The sequence below is a fragment of the Numenius arquata genome, chromosome 8 (assembly GCF_964106895.1).
Source record: "Numenius arquata chromosome 8, bNumArq3.hap1.1, whole genome shotgun sequence".
NCBI classification, from domain to species: Eukaryota; Metazoa; Chordata; class Aves; order Charadriiformes; family Scolopacidae; genus Numenius; species Numenius arquata.
Genome location: NC_133583.1, coordinates 18,935,299 through 18,961,986, shown reverse-complemented (window position 1 = coordinate 18,961,986; position 26,688 = coordinate 18,935,299). Strand labels below are relative to the sequence as shown.

The 26,688-nt window shown below is 37.7% G+C and overlaps 1 protein-coding gene across 1 annotated transcript in view; it reads right to left on the bottom strand.

Moving 5' to 3' along the window:
* The window catches only part of DOCK3 (dedicator of cytokinesis 3), a 195,197-nt gene that overhangs the window by 91,648 nt on the left and 76,861 nt on the right, over positions 1-26,688 (bottom strand). The window contains exons 10-12 of the mRNA XM_074151695.1: positions 13,090-13,171; positions 6,498-6,558; positions 4,163-4,310 (exon numbers count right to left, since the gene is read on the bottom strand). Of these exons, the coding sequence (XP_074007796.1) occupies positions 4,163-4,310; positions 6,498-6,558; positions 13,090-13,171 (291 nt within the window). The remainder of the gene's footprint in view (positions 1-4,162; positions 4,311-6,497; positions 6,559-13,089; positions 13,172-26,688) is intronic.

Here is a 26,688-nt window from a genome sequence, read left to right as displayed (position 1 = left end):
GCTATCCAAAAGTATTAATTTAATTAGAAGGCTGATCAAGCTGTATTCCTGTATTCCTAGGCTATCTGGTACAGTGAGATTGGGATTATCCCCCCTGAAATCTTAGCTTCGCATACCTCAACATTCCTCCTTTCACTGCAGTGGGTTTAGGTATCATTAGGCATTAGAGATGTTAGAATGTACATCCCTGTCTGTTCCTATTCCTCTGTTTATGGACCTGTTGTTCATAAACTTGTCTAATCCCTTTTGGACCTTCTAATACTACCTGACTTCACAAAATCCTATGGCAATAGAACTCAGAAGATCATTACCTGCTTCCTAAAAAAGTTCTTTTTTCCATCTTTTTTAATGTCATCTCCTACCAATTTCATTGAGCAACCCTAATTCTTGTCCTGTTGTATTCTGTGAACAACAATTTATGCTCCACCTGTAAGTCTTGGTTGTATCCCTTCCCACCACCACTTTTCTCCTCTTCAAACTGAAACTTCCCACCTTCTCAATCTCTCTCATAAAGAAATGACTCTATGCCATTAAACATTTCAGTTGCTCTACTCCATACCTTCTGTAACTACTGTATTCTTTCTGGGAGGAAGGATGAGATGTGCACAGTAACTCAAGACAGGTCAGCACTGAAGTGACCGTCCAGAAGTTACCAGCATGGCAAACTGACTACATTTGCACTCACCCAAACAATGTCTCAAAACCACAACACAACAGATCTCAGACATTAACAGACAGTACAAAACCCCTTTCAATAATTGTGATGTTCTGTGCTGAGAACTTTACCCATTATTCAGCTTGTCAAGAAAAAAAATATAATTAATTTCACATTGTTTACTCCTCTTCTCTTGCCAAGACATTAAATGTCATTCATCCTGCAAATAATATTCTCCTTAAAGTAGATATAACCTGTAGGACAAATTCTGTATCATCCTCCATACTCACAGCTGAGACTACAGAAGATTTCTAACCTCTGATAACTTTTTAGTTGCTGCACCAGCCTCTGGAGTGCAAGTTAAAATAGATTTCAGCCTCCAGTGACTTATGCCTGCAAATTAACCTGGAACAAAGTTATCCCAAAATCAATGGACTGTAAAGATAGCTTAAAGCTAGTTTTGTACCAACTACCAACGTAAGCTGCACTTTACACTTCCTGAACACAAAGAAGAAGAATATTCTCCAAAGTTTGAAATGCTGGCCTGAAAACACTTGCCTGTAATGCATTTTATTGTGTTAATATTTTACTTGTCTAATTACCAAATGCATTACAAAATATATTTCTAGCTTAAATAAGAAGTCATCCTGAGTCATCCATCACCTTTTCAGGTTGGCTGGTTCTACAGTGAATTTACCATTTGGAATGTTTGCAGTACTACATCAACCCTGATGTCAAACAGATGGGGACAGAAATGCAATGTACACTCTTGTCCAGCTGGGCAAATAGCAACAGCTCAGTATTCAAAAGAGAAAGGCATTCAGGCAATACACCACATCAAGTGAAAGGCATTTTAAGAGCTAGTGCTGAAGAAGAAGAAAAATAAAGGACTGAGAGAAAATAGGACCAAAAAAAACAACTGAAAAAGGTAATATAACATGGAGAATGGGAAGACTGACACAAAGAGTAACGGTCAATGACCAAAAAACTCCACTAAAGACAAAAATTCATACAGAAACATGAAATAAAGCAATCTCAGAAAAAAAAAAAATCAAGAATTTAGCTTCTGTCTCACTTTTAAAATATTTTACATGTATATTATTAAAAAGAATTATAAAAGTAAACCTTCATGCTATTACATAATGAGCTTATGACTAGAACTGTGGTACTATATCCTCTTAGTAAGATTATAACATGACTGCGGGATTAACAAACAGCAAAATCTAGATTGTGAGAAAGAAGTATTTTTCAGACATAAATCTTTAACAATAATAAGGCCAGCTGAGAAAGACTAGTGAAGTAAATTGATTTTTTTTTCCATAAGCATTCTCTTTTGTGGATCCAGCAAAAGGCTCCACTGAAACACCATGCATTTATTTCAGCCCTTGTTAGGTTTTCAGTCTCTCAACTTTTTTTCCCACCTTCTCCCCATGAAAAGGCTTTCCTGGCTGTATGCTGACTGCCTCATTTGTGGCAGCTGTAAGCTTTAGCTTTAGCCAGATAGCGTACAAAAAGAATGCTTTTTACTGCTCCTTTAAAAATACAAACACACCTCCCTCCTTATTTCATCTTTATGATGTTTTTGGGTTGGCCTGAGGCATTTTAACAATAATCGAAATGAGAGCAGCAGGTAAGAAAATCGGTTCAGTGTTGTTTAAGCATTCATGTACAGTTTTAAACTTACAAAGGACAAAAATCCGTCATTTCAGTTTTAGTCTACAAAGCAAGAAAAGGTGGGTGAGCTAAAAGAATGTGCAAAGAGAAGATGCAAGCAGATAAACCTGTGAAAACATTCTGTCACAGAAGACCAACAGCTATTAAAGCTGCAAAAGGGATAAACTGGCGCCCTTTAGATACATCCATCTTCCCTTCTGAAGATTTCTGTTGGAAGTTTACAGAGAACACTCCAGGCAGCAGCAGCATAAAATAACGATGTACAAGACTTAGAACAACTCAAGTGGATGATAACAGTGATAAAAAATTACAAGCATCTGATTACAGAGTTGAGTTCCGTTACGGGCCTCCCTGGGAAGGCAGCACCGGCTGCGTGTGGATGTGAACAGCACAGGGCAGGGGGGCAAGCAGAGGTGAAGAACAGCTGGTAGAAACCAACTTAAACATTTAACCAGATACGGCTGCTACTTTGGGTGGCATGAAGGGAATCTGCATTTACAACACACTTCAAATTAAGAGGAAGAAAAGGGAAGCTCTCTAACCTGTGATTTTTTTTGATCATAATACTTTATTTGTCACTGACAAGTGGAGAAGCCCAGTATTTTACAGGTTTTCTCTCTCCTTTTTTTCAGTGAATAAGAAGCTAAAAATGCATTAAAAGGGCATCAAAATAGAAATCTGAAATTCAAAATGTTCCATTAATGTGAACATAGAAAATGTTGCAGTTGCGATATATTAACACGTATCTACAAGGCCAGTATTAACATAAACTACATAACCAAAATCCACTAGTTTGAGATAAGCTGAAACTGAATGGTGACAAAATGCCAACACTATCCAGATTCTATTGACAAAGAGAAGAAAAACGACCATTTTCTTCACTATAACTTGACACTTTTGCTACAGTTTTCATAACTGTTGGCAAAAGAAGAATGAAGAGCTGACTCTGAGAGGCTTTTCTTTGGACTTACAGATTTCTAATGTACGCAGAGATATCCAAGAATCTTTCAGTGAACAGTGAAAGCCATTTTTTCATTTATAGTTTCCCTTGAACGTCAGATTTTCTGCTGCTGAACACACTTCCCAAAGAATAACAAAGTTCTAAAGCCCCCCCTTCCCCCCAATTATCTTATTACTCAGAATAGTGGCCACAGACAACAAAGTAATGACAGGTGTATCTCAGCCCATCTGCAAAGCAGATCTTGCCAGTATTTATCCTCACTGACAGGAGGTCTAAATATTCCCTGCAGTCACCAGACAGTTTGTCTGTGGCCTCTTTATTACGACTGTGAAACCACATTTCATCATAAGAATTTGTTGGTTCAAAATTCAAAATCACAAATAAGCGAAGATAGATTCTTGCTCAAAAAATGTTGACTCATTTTGAGCTTTTTGGTCACACGCTGTTGACTTCAGTTGTTTCCTACTTCTTTTGTTGGTCACCATGACTGATAAGGAATAGGACACGGTACATGAGTAACTAACCATTCCCTTCATAAGGTAAACTGAAGCACATTTCTCTGGTTTTAAGCTTAGCAGATTTAAAATAAATCATATTAATAACAGTGCAGCTGCACACATCATATAGATTTGGGCAATATTCAATAATTTCACACACCTGAAATATCTGTGATAATATTAAATATTTTCTATGAGCTTCTGGAACTATAAAAGAGCAAAAAGCAGTGCCAACAGCCCTAGTTTACCTTGTGAGGAGGATAAAGCAACAAATGCAGTTTATGGCCCCCTGATATTTAATACTTCTTTAGTATCTCATCACCCAACATGTACAAAGTGTTTTTCCTAATTCTTTTCCTTCTAGGAGTTACTCACGTGTAAACTTTGAGAACAAAATCCTTCTCTTCTTTTATTTCAGAGATTGACTGAAGTACATCCATGATGCTCAATACTGCACAGCCATAGGGGCGGCGATAGTGTAAATGAGGGGGGCCTTTTTTTGAATCATTTAGCAACATGCGACCTAAAATTAAAAGAAATTTAAAATATTAGAGATTCATATGGAGCCATTGTGTCCATTCTGTTCTACTACCCCTCTAAATACTCATACCTACACCAAGTTTCAGCTACAGCTTGCAGTCTTCTCTATACTTCCCACTCCTTTTTCTTCTTATGTTTTCCAATCCAGAGGTCCATTTGAACCTACATGACTCACTGGACTACTTTGATTAAGGCACATCACCTCATTTCGCTAAGAGAACATTTGAGGGCAAAGTGAACAGCGTCATGTCTGGCCATCTTTGATTTGCAGCCCCATGACACATATTTGCATCCAGCTGGGTTGCCTACAAATCATCTCTCAAATGAGCCAAGAACAGGGCTTGTGCTCATCTCTCTGTATCCACACAGAGATTCACTGTGGTCCTTCCATTATGGCCCAGCATTTACACAAATTTTCGCTTTATACAATTGCTTTAAGGAAACAGATTATATATTATCGTTTATCGTGTTTGTCTTGGAGCATGTGAAGGAGAATTCTGAGATACAAAGCTGCTCAATGATTAACTTCCTATTGCTAAAGCAGTGAAAATAGCCAAGTCCAGAAAAATCACTCTGATAATCTAAGCCCACCTGTAACATTGCATATAATAATTTGTCCAGCACTTCTTGCATCAAGGTTAAAAATCTGGGCTTGAGCTATAGTGTATCTTTCCACAAGCTTCACTTATAATCTCAAGTGATACAGAGTAATTCTGACTTTTAGACTCTTTATGGCACAGTGAAGTCAGATAATGAAAAACTGACCCTTCTAGCAGATTCGTCACTTAGAACGCATATTCTTATTCACAGGACAACACAACAGAGCTATGGTTTCACTTAGCAGTTTAGACCTTCCTTACTTCAGAAAAGGTATCTGTGGCTGGTAATGGATGCTGGAAATAGGGTTAAGCACCCTCTCATTGCAAACAGCACCTAGCCATTTTTCAGCTAACTGAAAACCCAAAAAGCACGAAATACAGTGCACTACGGAGCTGTTTAATATAACTGAAGAGACCGTCTGTTGTTCCTACCGTACGATGTTAACGTTTTAGGTCGAAATATTTGAAGTAAGTTATACTTAACATAGGTAAAATACTTACTTGCTAACTTCTCAGTGAAAATACACACATTCAGAATTTACAACCATTTAACTCCCTGTTACTAATTATATCCTTTTTCACTAGAGCTTTTGCTTCCTATCCAACACCTTCCATCTAAAAGAGATTCTAGCAATTTAATTCACATACCAGACGTCTTACAGTCACTTCACTTAAACCCATTGCTGGGCTTAAAAATTAACCTAGCTGTCCCCGGACTACTTCAAGCACTGCATTTATATACCATACAAGACATGTTCTAAATTCAACTTTGATCATAAACACTTCCCATTTTTGCTACTGCAAATCTCGAAAAGAATAAATGAAGCCTACCCTGGCCTAAGAATATTCAGAGAAACCCACTCTATAACAGGTGACTAATCAAACATTAGCAAGGAAGGGCTTTCTTCCTTGAGTAGGGTCAGGTCTTGGTACTACGCATCCACAATTCTCCTTTGGTCAGCTCTATGCGAGCAGCCAAGAGAACCTGAAAAGCAGCGAGTGTATGCTGCTAACTGTTGGGCTGCAGGCTTGGTAGGCTTCCAACAGGGAGGTACTGCTGCTAATGCTCCTTTCTGGCATCAGGAGGTAGTAAGAACACCCTGCCAGGTGTGGTTTCTTGGAAGCACTGCAGACTCCTGCAGTGGAAAACAGATCTTTATATATATATTTGTCTAACAGCCTCTGATTTACTAGATGCAAATGGCCAGGTGTGCTGATGTCTCGCCCTGTAAACTATCTATATATAATCAGAGAAAAGACCTCATCTGAAATTCTGGAACATTAAACAAAAAGCCTTTTAGTTCTTCCCTCCTCCCCAAAATGTGGCATTTAATCAAATATTTTATTTCAGACTGAGAAAAAAAATAGATCACTGTTAAACAGTCATCAGTAACCTTTTAACACTTAGCTACGTCTGGTCTGCGTATTAATCCCAGCAGATAGGCATAGTCTATAACTGAGTTTTCTAACTGGCTAAATCATTATATTGTCAGTTAAGTAAAACATACATTTAAAAATAGTACAAAACCATCATTAATTGTATATATTTCAAGTTATAAATCATACTGTACCTATTCGGATTACATGGGCAACTATGTACAAATCTCTCTTCATGTCCTTGCTGCTGAGATCCTGACAGAGTGGAAAAAAACCCCAACATTAAAAACGGAACACAATCCACTTCCAAAAGAAATGCCCGCAAAATTCTCATAAACAATAATAAGGACTACACAGTATTAGTCTCCATTCACTTGGCTCCTGCATCTTTAAATAAGAGGAAATATTACTATTTCTAATTTACAGCCAGGGAAACAAAGCACAGAAGGATTATATTTGGTTGGAAATTTCTTTAAAAGCAAAGGAATGAAAGATTCTGACTCCACAAAAAGCGATGCTGTATCAAAATTCTAGCAAACATTTTAAACGTTCATTTAATCCTTAAATCAAACATATTATTAGACTGTATTAGATTTACAAAGTAAATTTAAACCCCTGAGTTACTTCAGCTGCAACCCACTCTGGCTTCCGTCATCCCGTCCCCTGACTACAGGTCCAGACCCATCCCTAACCATGTTCCTTTGCTTCTGCTTTCCTTTTTTGGCTCTTGACTTTTGATTACAGAGTCTTAGTCTCACATGATAGGTCTAGAAAAAATCTGCAGCCTGACTGTCAGAAATTCAAGTGTGTCTTATTTTATGAGTAGATAGGTGCAATTCCTCAGAACAAGCAAATGGTCGAAGAGGAAAAAAGATAGGAGACTCAGAGACATGGTTTATTTTAACGCTTTTCAATGAGCAGCTTTAAGCCTGTTTCATATGACGTACGTTCATTCCGCTATGAAAGCAGCAAGGCAGTGTCTCCACCATGCACAGAACCTACAGGCTTTATCTGTGTGAGTGGATGACAGCCAAGGGCAGCTATTTCATAGCTAACCTTCTTAGAAGTCCAGAAGCAGGGAAGGCTGTGTGCGTGCCGCTGGCTGGAAATGCCCTCTGCCCCACTCTAAGGGATGTTTTGGGGACCACGGTAGCTGGAAAGGGCCACAGTTGGCCAAAAGCATTCTAACACTAAGTAGCATAGATGGTCACTGTTGTATTTAGTATGTTCAAAGCAGTGACAGGGTATTGGAAAAACTAAGAAATAAACAGTTTTAAGATGAGGTAATCTCTTAGCAAAACGCAAGACCTTAAGATCTCCCCAAAATTATTTTTATGGCAAGCAACCATAGACATGGATGAGAACTCTGAGACTCCATATCACAGAAGAGCAGGTCAAAATTTTTAAGAAGCAGCTTGAAGAAAAGGCAAAAAAAAAAAAAAAAAGAAAAGAAGAACCTAGAGAAGATTAAAAGGAAAGATGAAGCTAATGAAGACAAAAAGGTATTACTGACCCTGACAAATCTTTATTATTGAAGATAATAAATTAAGAAAATATGCAGAGTACTCATCAATAATTCATTACTGCGGCATTTTGCATTCACATGTTAGAAGCTGTCTTAATTGTAATTTCCTTGGCATGTTGTATTTTTTCTGATGACATAATAAACAGAGATCGACTGCTAAGACGTTCCTCCCCCACATTTTTTTTTTTTTTACCTTAGACGAAAGATCTAAGAAACATTTCTTCCCAAAAACATGAGCATTGTTCCATTGTTCAACAAGTTTTCCTCGTGTTACTAACCTCCAAGACAAGAAGATTTTAAACAGATCACATGCACTGTGAGAATATCCATTCATGTTTTCGACTGGGATGCAAAAAGGCTCCTTGTGCTCTACAGCAACAGCTGGTGCCTCTCCTTCTCTGCACTCAGAGCTATCGCCTTATCGTTATGTATTGGCTCATGCCACACAGCCTCCAAACTCTCCCCAAACATAAAGGGCATCGCTCCAGCCATTTCTCAAAAGAAAAGCAACTGGAAATGCAAAATGATTAATGTCGTCTTCCTAAGAAAGTGGGACAGCAAGTGAAATGTGTGTGCGTGTGGCAGAGACACAACCAAAAAGAAGGTTTAAACCCAGTTACTGTTGTTCACTCCTCCCCTTGTGCTGAAGCGATGGACATCACCTCACGTCATTCTAAATAATTTTTTGTTTGTTTGTACAAAATGTTTTCAACATAAGGCTTTTTAAAAACAGCTCTAGGGCTTTAGGTATGACTTTACAGACAACTTGAGATGATAGCTCTGTGTTCGTGTTTCTTTACTTTTCTCTTTCCTTTCCAATTGAATAAAGACACCCATCCCAGTGGTAACAGTCACTTCTAATGCAGAGTTGTGGGGGGAGAACAACACTGGCAGATTCACCTATACACAAACATAGCTTGGCCTTCTAATACGGCTTTATTTTTTTGAAAATACGATGCAAAAATCAACTGTAAAAATCTCAGAGTCAGATAAAATCCTGTATTTTTCTTTAAAAAAAACCCCACAGAACCAGGTGGAATTAAAGCTGCTGTAAAAGGAAATAATGCAATTTTTATATAAAGGCAGAAGGAAATTTTAAACAGCAGACATCTCAGTTCTGTCAATCCTAGTTTGAACCAATTTAGTGAATTAAAAATTGTCTTTCTGGAAGATAAAACATGAACTTTAATTCACACAGCAAACTTCTTTCCTGTGTGACTTGAGAATCCAAATCTCAACAACTGGGGCACATAAACTCTGAACTTCAGATTATAGTGAGATACAGCACAATAAAATCTGGCCACAGTGACTGAGAACTAGGCACACAGAGAATTCACTCTCAGGAGAAGTTTCAGTCCCTTTCAAAAAGCGTTATATTGCTAAATTGCAGCAGGCAAGTAATAAATTCACGGCTGTATGTTCTTACTGCGTTGCAAAGGAGCACTGTATCTCCCTGGGCAGCATATGCAGGGACTTGCAAATGTGCTGTTTGGTATGCTCACCAGCGAGCAAAGCGTATCTCTTCGAAGCCAAAGAATTAAGCTATATAAATCTTCCTTAGCGTTTTCTCTTCAAGTCTTATTTTGCTGCCGCATAAATAAGGGAACATACTTTCTAGGCTTTCTTCATCACCTACCATACCAGTGCAGCATATGGTAGGCTTTATCTTGCATGTCTTGGAGAAACTGGAGTTCCACAGTAAGAAGGGATTTGACATAGTTTTAATCTCAGTAACGCCTGACAATACATTTCAGAAAGCAAAAAATCTTGGAGGTAGTACTTAATACTCCAGAGAGAAATAGATTCTTGAAAATACCTGTGATTTGACAGGGGGAATTTTATTATACTATCAGATTACCAGTTCTAATTAACAGCAATTTAGAGAACTATTTTTTCAAAGGGCAGCTGTCAAAATATCAGAAAATGGTAGGGCATGCACATATTGATGGGTTCACACTTTAGTCGCTTTTCAATTTCACAAAAAAATACACTGTGTCACAGCCAAAAGACAAGAAATGTGGGCCCAGATGGCCTCGTATTTCATTTTGTACAGCAGAGGCTTTTTACAAGGGGAGAAATTCTTACTATGACAGGCACCAAACAATCAAAAACCCCAGCCCCTGTGAGGAAAGTCCTCGGGTAATTTCTGTGCAGGGAATCCAAGCACATGACTTAGGACCCAGAAGAGGACAAATTATGTTTCTTATTTGTTTCTGTGCAATATAAATAAATAAATTTTCAGAAAAGTGTTTTTAGCACTGCATCCACAGGGGGTTTATTTCCCACATCCTTCTGAGCTTCTTAAACGATACTGGTTGATAAACAAAATAATTCCATAATAATTCTAATTACACAACTTTTTAGAAAGTCGCTCCTAATTTGTTTTCCCCCATATTAGGTATGGAAAAGAGTTACTCTAGAATAATGATTAGTTCTTTACAGTGCTTGTTTCTATAAAGGTCTAACTGTATAATAAAAAAACCCAACCACCCCTACCTCCAAGAGAGTGGAATCAAGGATACCTGACTGCCACTAATTAGTCATTTAAACAGCTTTACCAAATTCCGTTGCCAACCTCACAGGCCACAGAGAGTAAGGTATTTAACAAAAACAGCAAGCTTATGCTGTGAGGTTACGTTAAAATTCAGACACAGGAATGTTTCTAAAGCATGCACAGGCTGAGGTTTGCTTGAGTGAGCTTTAATCTTCAGAGGAAGCAGTTTCTCACCTCTGGTACGATATGACAGCAGATTAAAAAACAAAACCTAAGTAATTTTGATACCTTACACAAGGAGACAGCTGAACCCCTAGAAGCAACAGAGATAGCAGGAAAAGACAGGGATATCTTGAATTATCTAAGATACGGGGCTTCTTGCCTCTAGGAAAGATTAGAGTTTTAGAAAGATACTGTGGGGTGGGGGGGAGTGCAAGGAAATAACTAGATTTAAAGGCAAGACTAACACAATCTCGTTAGATCTGAAAATCATAGAACTGTCTTATTTTGGAATAATTTCATAATTAAGAAATTATGATAAGACAAAACCATTGCAGATAAAATAGTTATTGAAAAAGCTATTATTTGTTGCTCCTTTGCTACATACTTTGGAAATTTCTTTGTATACATTGATGAAAAATATTGCATCAGAAATATGCAATTTTTTGCACAGATTATTTTCCCGATTATCATAATTCCTGTTATGTAGAGTATACATTTGACCAGATAGAATAACAGACAACAAATCTAAGCATCTCTGAAAGCTGATACTGAGGCAGCTTTGTTATTTTTGTACAGTTAAAAGGCAAGGTAGCTTGGGAGCGATCTCTGCTCAGCAGGACAGGTGCTATAGGGCAGCACGTGTCTACAATACGTGGGGCTGGCTCCATTCATAATATGCAGCAGGTCTCTTCTGGAACTATGTTGTACCCCTGCCTATAGTGTATCATTATTCTTTTTGTATTTTTGAAATTGCGTAAAGACTGGTTTGCAGGTCACCAGAGCAAAACTGTTTCACACTCTTCAGAACACAGCATGAAACAGAAAGCTGTTGCATGACCCTGAGTTGTGTGGGATCAGTGTAGATGGGGAAGTTTGATGGTGAAAATCTTTTTAAGAATGATGAACTTCAGAGGCCAGGAAGTGCCAAACTTGACATAAACCAGGTCTGTGCTGCCTTTTGGGAATAATCTGAGCAATTCTTAATCCTATACTCAACCTTTTTGCATGATCCACACACTAGTATTGAAGCTTGCTCTCTCTGGCCACCTCTCTCTTAGAAGAGAAAGATCCTTGGTTTTGAGTTACCAACAGTGGAGACATCAGGGCCAATAGCACTAAGACACTTTTACCTCTGCTGATGTTTAATCAGCTGGTAGCACCCCACTGGTACCAAAACTGGAACTGCAACTGATGTCAGCATCAACGTCAGCGCTAATTTTGGATTGACCTGCATCTCAAATCCAGATGAAGGCAGAACTGAGCATCCTTACATCTGGCTAGATACGCTCTGCTCCTTAAGAGGAGAAATTCAGCTATCTTCTTAAAGGAGAAAAAGGAATGGTGCTTGGGACCATGCCTATTTCAGTGTCAGGCCCTGCTTGACCTTAGAGGGTTTATTTGCCAGAATTAAAGCTTATACCAGAGATGCCTGCCATTTTTTTCCTCAGTGGAGATAAAAATACTTGTGTCAAAGAGATCCTAGCATGTGCGCTAGCTGAAGGTGAGTCATGATGGAAGGTGTTTATCACACTTGGGATCTGAATTCCTTACAGTTATTCTGTGATGAGCTGTTAAGTTTCAGTGTCTCTAGATTTCCATATTCTTTCTGAGAAGTGACAGATAAAATCATGGTTGGACACACAATTCTGGGGCAATTTTTGACAGAACTTAAGACCAGTGTAGACTGCATATTAAAGCTTGAGTGTTTTGAAACATTTTTTTTTGGCATAACCAAAACCATAGTTAGGTGAGAGGTGAGTCTGAAGAATGAAAAGAAAGTATATCTTAGCTGGCTATGCCACTCCCAACTGAGGTATCATCTGGTAGGAGCCACAGACAGGTATTACTTATCCTGTCTTTCTGGCACAGATGGTTCAAGGCTGCTGGTATGCTACAGTTGGTCGTATCAGCTTTGCGTTAGGACAGGGTAGCTATTTGCACAGACCTGCTGTAGAAACTTAGCAAGTCACACCGTTTCCTTTATTACAACCAACTCTCTGTAACTCAACCTGGCTGAGGCTTCTGCAGTACATCCCGGTCTCCTGTTCCATCACACACACGGTGCTGCTGACCTGACAGGTGACTGCTGCACCATCAACCTGGGGCTGTTACACAGGCTCTCGAGCGGGCCATGAGAAAGACCTGTTTGGAGAATTCTCTGGATTTCTGTGTGTGTGATGTCGTAGCTGTTTTTCTAACTTTGATTCCGAAAAAATTGCCTTGCTTTGTCTTCAGGGCAAGGCAGTTTTTTTCTGTTATCTAATAGCACAATACATGCAATGAAAATATTCAAAATTTCAAACTATAAGCAGGAATAAATGCACTTAAAAAGAAGTACTTCAGAATGTTTGCTTAGCCATAAAAATAATTTAGATATACGTCCATTTTCTTATGTTAACATTAAATTATAAACATAACAAAACTTAGAAACAGCTTCTGTTCTACTCAATATATTGGAAAGGAAGAATTATTTTTTTTCCCCTCAGGGTGACAACATCTACAATCGTACTACTGTAAGGGAAGAAGAAAGGGAACAGACACGTACTGTGAAAAGTGCACACATTCGGTCTATCTTCTCTGGATTCCTGGGGCCTCCGTTCTTGTTTAACCTCACCATAAACCTCTCACTAGAAAGCAAATATTAAAAGAAATGAACAAGAGTTTCATGTACACACTTCAACATAAAAATACAGGTAGATATGTTGGGGTTTTTTTTAAAAAAAAGATGCACTAGGTATTATAATTTTTTTAATTCCCAAAGCATATGAAACAGTACTCACTCTCTAGATAAAATTACATGGAATAGCATAGAAGACTTAATAGTAAGTACTCCACATGTAAAAACATCATGTTGATGCATATTCATGATGCAATAACATTTAAATAACGGGAGTATATGAAGCACAGGATTTGAACACGTTACAACTACTTCAGAAAAGGCGAAGGTACACTTGCCGAGGCATACACTGCCTTTGGTAAAATGGAGTTCATTAAAATCCACTCAAAACGGAAAGTAACAAGAATACCAATTAAGCAATCTCCTTCAACATATACTATTTATAGAAGCAATATACTCATTCAAACACATTAAGATTCAATGGGTAGAACTGCTTATCAATCAAATCAAACAGTCCTTTTACCAGCAAACCCAGCGTGTATAGCCAGACTGCAAAAGAAATACTATGGATGGTAAGGCATGGACACTGACAGCATTTATTAAGACAGACAGAGGATTTATGTATACAAATTAGAGGAGTAAAAGCAATTTATTCAGTATATGTGCGACAGCACACTAAGTATTGACCAGAATTTTCTTCCTACATATTTATAGAAATAAAGCAAGAGCACATCATTAAATCTTCTAGTTAAATTTCTGTTGTATCATAGATCCTTTCAATTTGACTGGATCAACTCCAGTAACCTTTATTTGACTAAAACACATTTTCAGCATGTTATCCACTGTTGGCTTGAAAAAAGCTGAAAACATAGAGTACACACTGCTTCCTTCGGTAGTGTGCTCCAAAAGGCTATTCATCCCTACTGTTAAACCGCATGGGTTAACATCAGCTTGGAAATGTCTGGATTCAGAGCTCAGCCCTTGCTTTTTGTTACACTTTCTTCTGTATGTTAGAGAGCCCTTTAGAAAAGTTAATTTCTTACAGGGTAGCGATGTCAGTCATTAAATATATTATGCAATCAAATATGTCTCCAAACAAGTAAGCAATTTAACACTGTTAAGAAATTCAAGAAGTAGTGCTGGAATGATTTTATACAACTTGCCCATAGTGCAATTTTTCAACACCGTTTCATGAACAGTTCTAAAAATGTAAGTTTGTAACAGTCTAGTGCTTGTACCACCTACACCATAAATACAAATACACACATATGTGTATTTCACACATATGAAATCAAGTCGCTACTTATCCTAACTGTAATTTATCAAACATCACATATTAGCCTTTTTACTACAGCACTATGCTGCAGGTTCATTTGAAGCAACCTGACCATTATAGATATTGATATATTTTCAGAAGTGCTACTTTTGTTGGAATGGTCCCTAATTCTGTAAGCATGACTCACACGTCTTGTTCTACACCTTTGCATGATTATTTGCTTATGTTTATCTGGCTAAGCAATCCAGACCACACTCTCTGGCTGTTTCACTCTCCATGTTACTCACTATTACTCCTATCTCCAGGTATCCCACAACCTCATTCAGTGATAATTAATTTGCAACACATGCTTATGACCTCAGGGATTGTTAACGTACCCCAAAGAAACCCAGAAGAAACAGATAGTTGATGATTCTTTAACTACAGCTACTTTCTGAGATGTCAATTAGTAAGTTAAGAATGTTTTAGCTTTAATGACATGGGATAATCTAATCTTTTAAGTAAGAATTTTATGATGTATTAAGCGGAGTGCAGTGCAATATTACAACTTCAGTACAGTAACAGTTACATTACACCAACATTATGTCTTTATATTTACCTCTAACTACCTAATACACAAATCACAAAAAATGAAAACCTATTTTCAATAACGACACTTTAATTACATTCTTAACCTTTATCATTAACTCAGTCTTCTGCCCACCATTTTACTGGTGACTGGTTAAGGCTGTGAAAGCAGACAGTCGCAAGCAACACAAGCAGGGTGGCCAAAGTGGTTGCTTCTCCCAGCTGTTGGCCTCAGTCCTTTGCTGCTCCTGCAAAAGGGCGGCACAAACAGGATCTCCAGAATTACCCGAACGATTACACTGCAGAATTTGAAATATTAAGAGAAACTGAAGCAGGTGGTAGTTTGGCAGCAGTTACAGTTGCTGGCATTGAGCTCTCCCTACTCAACGAATTTCAGAAGATGAATAGGCAGGACCGTTACAGTGATGCCCACAGGTAAACTCTGGTTAATACAGGGGATAAACCAGAAGATAAGTAACTGTACCATCAATTTCCAAACAGGAATTATGCTTTATATAATTAAAAATAAGTAGTAATTTAAAGAGATATCAACTCATAGCCATGTCCTTTCTAAGCCGCAGCAATAAATATCAATATTTCCAATGCCTTCAAAAGCACTGCTTAGGGAGACCTTAATTTTAATAAAACTATTTAATTTTAAGCCTTGAATCAGTTTAATTTAAAAACCTTTATCTGGAAAGATTAGGAGGTAACATACATTTCATTTCTGCTACAAGTATAATTTGTAAAACATGCCTCCTTCCATAAAGAAAAGTAAAATTCCTTAAAGAAAACAAACAAAAAACTATCATGACCTACAGAGCTACAAAAGTAACTTTCATAAAATAAACATCGGTCCTCTTTAAAACTGAACTTGAAACAACAATAATTAAATGACTGTGGTTTATTTGTTAAATGCAAATTTGCCAACACCCTCTGCTAGTAAACTGAAAAATAATTACTATGCCTTATGCATATTAACCATGTCCCATTTTTAAGGATAAGAGCATAAAATGGATCAATACCACACAAACAAGAACTCTGGCAAACTATTCTTTCACTTCTGCTGCTGGGAATGTAATCCAGCCACCAAACAGGGGTGCAACAGATGAACACAAAGCTAATACACGCAGCCTAGGATCAGGGGAAACCAGACAAGCAGCAGCCTGCCAGCTGAAGATTATGAGCAATATTAATCACGTCTGTAGGGAAAAATGTATTTACTGGTGAATGTACTTAATGGTGAAGACGTCCATCCAAAATCAAAGTGTAAATCAAAGCTGGCTCGCTCGTATTTGATTGCAAATCCCTGCAAGTACCCTATATAATAAACACCTGGAATATCCTCACTTTCATTACAATGGTCAGATCAAGGCTGGTTCTCTTAATTCAGAGGATGACTGACATTTTGAAGCGAAAGCAAACCACTAGCAGAGCACCAAGCTTTTCTGCAAGATGAAAAGTTATTTATAGAAAAGGAAAAAAGAAATTTGAAAATGTACTGCTGACTAAGAGCATTTTCAAATTCTTGGATAAAAGTACAGGAAATATATACCACTATCCAATAGCATAGAATATACTGGTCCACAGATAAACTGAGTTGAGGGCAAAAACAGACAAATGGTAACAATGGCCCTCGGTATGTAAGGTCCATCCTATCCTACCCTACTATTCTGTCTCCAACAATGACCGGTAGGGGATAATTAGGAAAAAAAATGGAAGAATAAAGCAAGCATAGAGTAATACTCTGCTGATACATACTATCAGCTTACATCAAAGTGAAGCTCAAGAATAGCAGCAATATCTTTGGGTTTAAGAGTCCTGGATATACTGAACCCAGGAAAGTACTCAGGCTGCCATGCTTAAAAAATTCTGACTAGCCATTTACAGACTTACTATTAGAGAATGAACTTTGCAGTCATTTATAATACATGTATGTACCATACAAATGCATATATATATGCATTATGTAACATAACTTAAGAATCTAAGAATTAAAACCCATTAAATGGAAGTTATTCACGAAATAATGTTTTAACTGCTCTTTCACATCCATTGATCTCAACAAGAGACAAGAATCACCTCCATTGATCTCAACAAGAATAATGTTACATGTTATATTTTAAATCTCCACTAAGTTTTATGTTTTTGAACTCCCAACACAGGCTTTCTTTGAAAAATTATTTCAGCACTAATGAGCATTTCATTTTCATAACTGAAGTTGAATACAATACTGTATTCCCCAGAACCCTGTGCAGGCTGTCCCTCTGACAATGCCAGAGAAGGGACCGTCAAGTCTTTGAGCTGAGATGTCTATTTATAATTGATTCATTACCAAAAGTTGTATTGCTTAGTCTGCTTTCAAAACATCCAAAGAAAGATATTCTGGAGGCTCATTTGATGGCCTCTTGCAAGGTTTTACATCGTTAACATGTGGAAATCTTTTAAAATTTGCAATTTGCCCTTTTTCTTGTTACAGCCACTGAGAAAATCTGTCCCCGCATTCCAATGCTTTTCAAGAACTGAAGCGAACCGCCATCTTTTTCACCTGCCTATTCATCAATTGTTCCCTTCTTCCAGCACTACCTCAGTAACAACCTTTACATTCCTTCCTTTAATTTCCAACTCTCCATTGAGCCTCTTGAGCTTGTGTCACTAAATAATTAAGGGGACTTTGAGGCAATGGCAGCATTTGAGAACTGTGGAAGATGAAGAGGCAATATGTCAGAGGAGAGAACCACCGACAGGACAAGGAGAATGAAAAGCCAGCAGTGCTAATAGGCAACCTTAAAAGACTAAACAACCTCAAGTTCTTCCACCTTCCCTTGCAGGTCATTTCTCCTAAACTTACACTTTTGTTTCTCATCTCCAGATTTTTTCTAATCTTTGGTGTTACTGTTCAAGAACAGTTCACAGAAACTAGTCTAAATATTCCACTAAGGTCTCACTCGTGCTGATAACGTTAGTATATCCTGGAACGGGACTTCAAACTTTTTACACCGTTGACCCATACTATGAACTAGTCAGTCAGATGCTCCCCATTTTACAACTGCAAAATTATTTCTATGTCAAAGGAAACCAGGAAGAATAACCCTGTTTTCAATGATCCGAAGATCCATTGCCTTCAGCTATCATTAGAGCTCCTTTTTTAGGCAAAGATACACACATTTAGGGTCAAGAAACTTAACGGGAATCCAGTCACTTCATTTCTTATTTTGGGAGCCACTTCCTTTGAAGGAGTTCACTCTTCAGCATGTCTATTCCACAAGCTCATCTTCTGCTCAAAGGCAAGAGCATGCACAGAATCTATACAATGTTGAAGTCCAAAGTAAGACCAAAACATCAAATATGAGTAAACTCCATATGGAAATAAAGGGCCCAGTTTGTATGTATTAAGCGTAACTCTTATTGTAATTGACTACGCTCTAATTGCTTAAAGAAAACAGACACACAATACCCTGTTAAAAAACAATCCTCAAATACATCATAAGGAAAGTTTAAAAACCCTGTAGTTTTAACTGCCAAATGAGTGGTGGAAATTAAGTCTGGGGAGGTACTGAGTATTTGATGCAATCTGACTGCTTGATCAAACTACCGTCAAAAAAAAAAAAAAAAATTACTTTTCATCTATTCTGAAAATATACCGAAACGAGTTCTCTCTTGCATAAAATCGGGGATAAGAAATGCACCAAAACAGAGAAAAGAATTAACGTTTTACCTTGCTGAGTTCAGACCTAAGACATGCCACACCAGTAGCAGTATTTTAAACAAAAGCTCATTTATTCCTCTTGCTCCCATGTGCTATAAGCAATCTTCAATCACTCTAACTGCAAGATCTCCTCCTGTGCTAACCCACATCATAGTGAAACCACCTCTTGTGCAGCGATAACTCAGGTTTTACAATCACTCGCACAATTAGCAAGTGCTAAAGCTACTCAAATACAAGAAATACTGCTCTGATAAGCAAAGTCAAACAGCTTCTTGTTCTTTTACGTGAAAGGAAGAAAAATGAAAGAAGCATAGTGTCTCACTTCTTGGCTTCCTCTAAGTGTCTGAAAAGCAGGACCGTACTGAACTGACATCTGTTTCTGCAAAAAGGAAGGAAGCGATCAATGGCTTGGGATGCTACATTTTCAGCATGAAGGAAGGGGCAAACAGGGACAAAATTTACTGTTGGGTGAGCAGCAGTGGCATTATGCCTGTGGGGAGTTTTTGTTACTGAGGTTGTTTGTTTGTGGGGCTTTTTTTTTTTTTTTTGCATAACATGCAAAAATGACAACAAAAGGCCTGGCAAAGAGCTTGGAGTGGATTAGTGAGCTCCCTTGTATTAACTCATTGGTGGGTTTAATTAGTGTGGGGTTGCAAGGCAAAAATCCTGACTGTGTATCAATTTATGAATGTAGGTACAGCATTAACTGATGCACAGTGCCAAAGCAATGGTAGTCTGTAGAGGGACTGCAGGCCACTTTTCTGTTTGAATTGGAAAGCGATGATGAAGAATATGGATTTTAAAAAAAATTTCTTCAACAATGTATAGGAGAGATTGGTTTTCTGAAACAGAGGCAGTGACACATTAGGGCATCAATTCCCTTAAGCAGAAACCTCATATCTTGTACCTTTCCCTTGCCTTAAATAACGGTTTGGTAGCCATTTCTCCCAGAAAAAATGCCTCCTTCACTCTCTCCATTCCAATATTCCACTAAAAGGGAAAAGGTACGATTTATTCCCTTACTTTTCTTATTTTCCTCAGTGCTTCTTATGTCCAGAGAACAACTGGGGGAACACTGAAAAACCCCAACTTTTCTACAAACCCTGCAGTCCTTTCTCAAAAGCTGCATTTAACTGGGTCTCCAGAATCTAGTACTTGGCTGATCACTCCTAAGAAAAAAGGCTATTTTAAAAATATATATTGGTCCCATGATATATGTGCCAGTGCACAGTGAAGACACTCATATGGTAACAGAGAAGGTCATGTAATAACTTGTATTTTAGTCCTTGATCTTCTTTTAATGTCTCCCTATGTTTCTTTCTTACTTTTCTAGCACAGTTTAACTCCTTTCATCATACTCAGTCCTGACATTTAAGAAATGGTAATAAGCATGATGTCACTTAATTTCTCACACACACAAAAAAAATCTCTTGTAGTCTCTTCTTTTAACAAATGCTAATATACCTGACAATAATTCTAGAATAGAATCTGAGTTGACATAAGAATACCATAAGTATTTTTAGACGTTTCTCTAAAAGCACCATTTTCCGTCCTCGAGAAATCTCGAGAAGAAACTCTATGCACTGCAAGCCCGGGTCAACCAGGAGAGACCTCAGGATGAGCTAGTCATTCTCCATGACAACAGAAACCTTGCCAACATTCGCCTTCAAAATAGTGCAGTCTTGCTGTGCACACCATGTTTTGGGCAGTTTACTTCATCAATGCCATGAAATACTGCGTTCTTTCTACCACTGTGTGTACAAGCTCTACAAGGACAATATGCTGACCAGGTGAATGGAATCACTTTAGGAATTACTGGTATTTGACCAACATATTTTCTTAAAGCTGCAAAAAAAGGTGCTTGTTTCAAAACATTCCTAAGAACACCATGAAAGAGATTCCTGGGTTTGGGGGGAGTGGGAGGGGGAGAGGATGAGATGACTGAACTACAGTCTCTAAACCTTACAGTTTCCACAAGCTAATATTTGCCTGAATTAACTCAGGAAACTGTCCTCTGTACCAGGGAGGACACTGAACCAGCACAGCAGAAGTTCTGAAGCCCCAATGCAGCAGCATTAGGTAGTTTTTCAGGAAAGCAATTATTGCTCTCCAATTGCCTGTGTGGTGGCAGAAGGAAAACCCTGGCGGTACTGCCCTGGCCTGCTAGTTGTGCCATATCCTGCAAGAAACAATATGAACTTTACATAAGATTAGGAAAAACACAGAATTTTATTTTAATTTCATTTGCCAAATTCTTTCCCATGTTTGCCAACTGTAAAAACATTACAATGCTCAGTCATCAAAATGGGTCACTACGGGGCAGCATCGTATCCTGATGCTTTTGAGAACATCCTATAGAAACTTTCAGAAAAGGTAAGAAGTTTCACATCAGGACTTACAAACTTTTTTTTTTTTTTCAACCAGATGGTCTCATATCCATGAAGAAAGCGTGTGTGTGTATCGACATTTCAGTCATTTCCCACTGTCATAAATACTGCATTGATTTCTTTCTTGAAAGATGATTTAAGCAGGAAGAGAAAGGGTTTCTAATGAAGTACAACTGTTCATGACACCTATGTAAGTACATGAAGAAATGGAAAAAGTGAAGTCAAATGGTCAATAATTTTGGCTCCTACAAGCCAAAGTCCCTTGTAAATGTTACTTTGTGGAAAGATCACAAATACTTCTAAAAAAGTTTCCTTTTTGTGAAAATATTTCAGAATGCATCTACATATTGCATGGTGCTTTAAAACACAAAACTCCAAGAGGATTAAGCAATTTGTTTGCAGTCCATTTAGGAGTATCCTCTGTAAAAAGCTTTTCAACTTTATTTCTTTATTTTCTGTTAATCATATTTACCTTTTAGAGTTGCTAATTTTTGCTCGTCCTCTTAGAAAAAAAAAAAATAAAAATCTAAGTCCTTATAGTTGCTGTAAGACTGACCTAATAATAAAATCTCCCAGTGCTCCACAGAATGAGTCTTCAATTCTCTGTTTAAGCATGAAAGTCAGTCAAAGCATACGTCCAGAATGATGCATTGTCTGTGAAGAACTGAATTCCCATTTATAATGTATCCCAGATCCCACGGCACAGCAGTATTTGAGCAATCCATCATCGATAGGGGTCACTCCCGAACCCCTGAGACAGAGAGATCACCTCTGCTGAACTTTCAGTTTGCATACTGGCTGAACAATGACTCATGGACTATTTAAAAATCTTCCTTTTCAGGCAAGTGCTCATGGTGTGTGTTTGGTCTTTCTTTTCTTTTTTTTTATGGCAGGGAAGGAGGGAGCGGGGGGGGAGGGGAGGGTTCTGTCGTGAGCTGCCTTATCCAGATGATCTGCAATAACCCCGGGTTCAAAAACAAGTGAAGAAAAGCACACTGCTTTGGTTCATGAAGCGTATTTTATAAAGACGTCTTAGAGAAAAGAACACCAAATCTGTGAGGGAAATGAATCTGGCTCTGAGAAAACAGCTCCAAGCAACGTACTTTGCTTCCCAGCAAATTCAGGTTTAAAGCTCATGAATTATTAAGTTACCACATCGGCGAGAAGCCCCAGGGGAGGATTACAGAGCTTACAGTAAGACTGTTACTGCAAACACTGGGTTTCCATAGAAACAGAAAATAGTGAAAATAAGTACCTGTCATTTCTCTCTACCACATTCAAGGAAAAACAACCATAATGCTAAAAACATTATTAAAGCTTGCAGGAGAAATGTAGCTAAGCACCAATTACATTCTCCTTGGGTTCTCATGAGTCTGCCACACTCGAACATTTGACACTGTCATTAGTATTTTTTTGTTATTTACGCTGTGAAAGGCACATATTTGTGTTCCTGAAAGGAATCCTCTCCATTAGCTAGAAAAAGTTTCTATTTCCGAAAAAAGATACGTTAGTCATATGCTGTGATTTTAACTAATGAAAAGAAAGCCAGACCGACCCTGCCAGGTGGTACATGTGAAATGCTTTGACCATCACTGTAGGGAAGACTTCTAATTTTGGATTACACTTTATTTATAGAGCAAGTACTTTATCACCATCTCTAACCTGGGAGAAGGTAGTGGTTCTGAGGTCTAATACAGCAATAGTCTCATGTAATTCTCACTCTACAAACCACATATCCCTGTTGCTTGACTTTGCGCACAGGACAATTTCAGTCACAAAACTGGTTTCTGACAGTGAATTTTGCAATAAAAAGAGCTCGAGTATGAAGAGTACTATTCATCACACTGGGCCTTCCTACAGACAGAAAATTACTTCTAATTGCTTTCTCTGAGCTATGTAGTTCACCTAAAAATTTTAACAACATGTATTAGCACCCTGCCAGTTGAGACAGCAAAATCTCTTCTAGCTGTATGTGTTCATGATACATTTTTGTTTTATGGGCAGGAAAAGGGAAGAACTTTGAATATGTGCAACTAATTGATTTCTTTCTGTTAACTAAAAAATTGAAATATCCCTGTAGAAAAATCTCTCTTCCTACTTCTATGTCACATCTGGTCCCCAATCTGAAAAAAAAAAAGTGGGGAAGGAGGTTGGTGGTGGTGAGGGAGACAAGACTGATTTTTGTAAAATCTCCTGCTTTAAAATAGCTTTGTATTAGTAGTTTTATAGTAAAGAATTGTCATCTCCAATAACACCACTTAGCTCTCTACGGCAACTTTCATATACAAATCCAAATAAATGAAAAATATATATAATATTAACAGGAAAGGGGATAAATAATAAAACCGAGCAAATGCAAATTTGGGAGAGATCTAGAGGGTGAAACTCAGCTGAAGCAACTGGTGGAGAAAATGAAAAGGTGTTACTCCTCCTTTGCCCTGTTTTTAAAATCTACACACACACAAAAATTCCTTATAAAATACTCCGTAGGTTATATCTGTTTCCAGTGATGATCAAACTTGTATTTTCTAGAATTATGTATTATATCAGAAAGGGTCTTTGTCCCCTGCTGTATGTGTGCAGGGACTGTACAGGGACTGTGTGCTGTACGTATGACTTCAGAGACCCATGTATTTTCCATGTTAACTAGAGTCACCAGCTGAAGGGCCATTGCTGTGGTGAGCGCTATTCCTTAATGTTTGCTTATAGGATAATGTTTTTAAGGAAGTTTGTCTTGAGCATGATCAAGAACTGACATCCTCCTTGTTACTATTCCTATGAATTACCTATTTCACAAAAGTCAGAGAAATACTTTCACTGAAACATTAAGAACACAATCAACTAAAGCATAGGAGGAACTGAAGGAGGACTATCCCAACAGATACAGATTGCTAGAAAAGAGGAAAAAATTAGAAAGATGGAATTTTTTTTCATGACTAAGCAGAAGAAAAACCTCATTAGTTGGTAAACCTAATCCCTAGGAAAATTCCCTGAATATTAAAGAAATAATTCTGAATGATACAAAGTTATTTTTTCCCAGTAGACAAATCATTATACTAACAGTGAATGAGATAACTTCTCTATTTTAAAATAACTACAAGAAGGCTGCTATTAAAACATAACAAATGGAAAGTTTAGCATGGAACTGCAAAATAAAAGTAAAATATAATTTTCTGCTTCCTAATGTAGCAACTGGCAATAGTGGAACATGACAATATTTTAAGGCAATTAACAGGGGATAAATGCACACATATTGTAACAGCAGTCCCAGAGCTATTAACCCAAAGAGAACAGCAATGTAGAGAAAGGGATCTTCAGGTCAGTCCCATACTCTGGAGGAGAATGCAGTCACACTTTTTTACCACAGCCTTTAATGTGGATCTTTCCACATTAACTAACTTTATTTCCTTTTTCAGCTACTCAACTTCGACCATATTCATCTACCCAGTGATCCTGTCTTCCCTTCTTCTGACATTATTAATGCTTATCTCCCTGGCTATTTTTCACCTGTCCGTATCTTTCCCTTTGCTATTCTCAGCTGCTAAGCCTCCCTCTACCCACCCAGCATCTGACTGCTAGAGTGCATAGAGCTTCTACAACCCCAGTTTGGAGTGTGTAGAGTTGCTGTGTATAGGTATTCTCCCATTAAGCACAATGATCCTGCAGATCAGCGCTTTGAGAGGACTCAAACCCATAACTCGGACAGAACTTATGGAAAATTTGCTGTCACTTTTTAAAAGTTTGCATAGTGTTTAAAATGAAAGTTCCAGACAATGATAATTGTCTACATTAGGAAGCGTTACAAGAAAATTATTCAAGGAGAAATGTCTAAACACAATGTAATTTTTAGCTACACTGTTCTAATATCGTTGAGCAGCTGACAGACAATCCTATTGACAATTAAAGTCAAGAAAATATGACTAAATGATGAGGAGGACCATGGAGCTAAATGTCATCAATGAATACACAAAGAGATGAAGATTCTAGTCAAATTTGTCAAGGTTACCTTCAGCAACTTGGTATATGGATTTGTTTTCCATCTGAAACAGGGATACTGTGTCAGAGAAAACTCCTACTATGGAAAAAGTGAAACTCAATTCCCCTACAAATCCATTATTTCTAAGTCTAGCATTTCAAAGGGGTGAATTTTATTCTACTCTATCTAAACACAGTAACAAAGATTTTCTTTTTACAGCCCCCTCCCCAAAAGGCAGGATTGCAACCTCTTATCAATCCAATTACACTTGTGAGAAGTAATGGAAGTTCAGAGACACTGAAATAGGACAAGACTGCACAAGTGAGAGGTATCTCGAGGAAACTTCCTCTTCTAACACCCACACCCATCAAACCAAACCCAGTTTGATCATGCAGTGGAAGTTAACCTGTTTACGAGACCAAGGAGACAATAAATTTAAAATAATGATCATGTTCTCATATATTTTTACACCTTTATCATCATAAAGTGTTATACATTTGTCTGCTAATTTTATCAGGTAAAAGAATCTTGTTTAAAAGTATCTCAAGAAATATATCTCAAAATTACCAAATTCCTAGCTCTGTATTGAAAATTGGCAGCTGGGTAGAAGATACGCTTCTACATGTCTAGTATTTTAAAAATCACTGTGGGTCTCTGTTTTCTCACATTTCTGCACGTGTTTTACCTAGCCATCTGCTGAGAAAGGATGGATTATAATTTTATCATTCAGTGAGAAGGAAAAGAATGTGAAAAGGCATCTCAACAAAACACAATGAGCTGCTTTATAGAGGGCTAGATGTTAACCTTGTTAACACATCCACATACTCTGAGGTAAGAATCAAAGTAAGAGAAAAAGAATGAGGCAAGGAAGCTGCTTCATGAACTTCAAAAGATTATTATTTCTTTAAAGGAACAAGGACTATCTCTGTAATGCACCGAAACAATACTAGAAAAGCTACAAGCAAAACTACAAGGGTTATAAATTAACCATTGAAGGATAAAGTCTTGCTTCAGAGCAGACACATGGTTTTCTACCCTGTGTCTTACTGTCCTGGGAAAAGAGGAACAGTGTGAAATTTGGAATTTTAAGGTAGAATCTTTGGGGGAAAAATATTCTGCCAACATAGCTTTTCCTAATTGCAATCTCTAATCAAGATCAGCTTCCATCATGGTGCTGCTAGGAAACTACCAGCTGATATAACATAATAGAAAATACTTCTATCTAACAGATTAATTTTAAGAGCAGATGGGATCTTTATAAAAATTCAATCTTGTCTACTATATAACACAGACCACACACCATTTATGTTAATATATATCTTTGCATTTATTTTAAGGAGGGAGAGGAAGGGGCTGGAGCAGATGTTTGGCTTATAAAAATATGGAGTTTTTTACTCGTTTGTTTATTCCATACCTTCTGATTGTTTTTTTTTTTGTGCTAGCATTTGCTGTCTCTTTCCTTACGTTAGAGTGCAAATAGTTTATGCTTATGACACATATTAGTACATCAACCTATAGTATAAAAGAACAAAGTATACTCTGGTAGTACACAGTATTTCAATACAAAGTTTTGGACTGGCATCTTACCTTACAGCAAACATCTCTTGGGAGC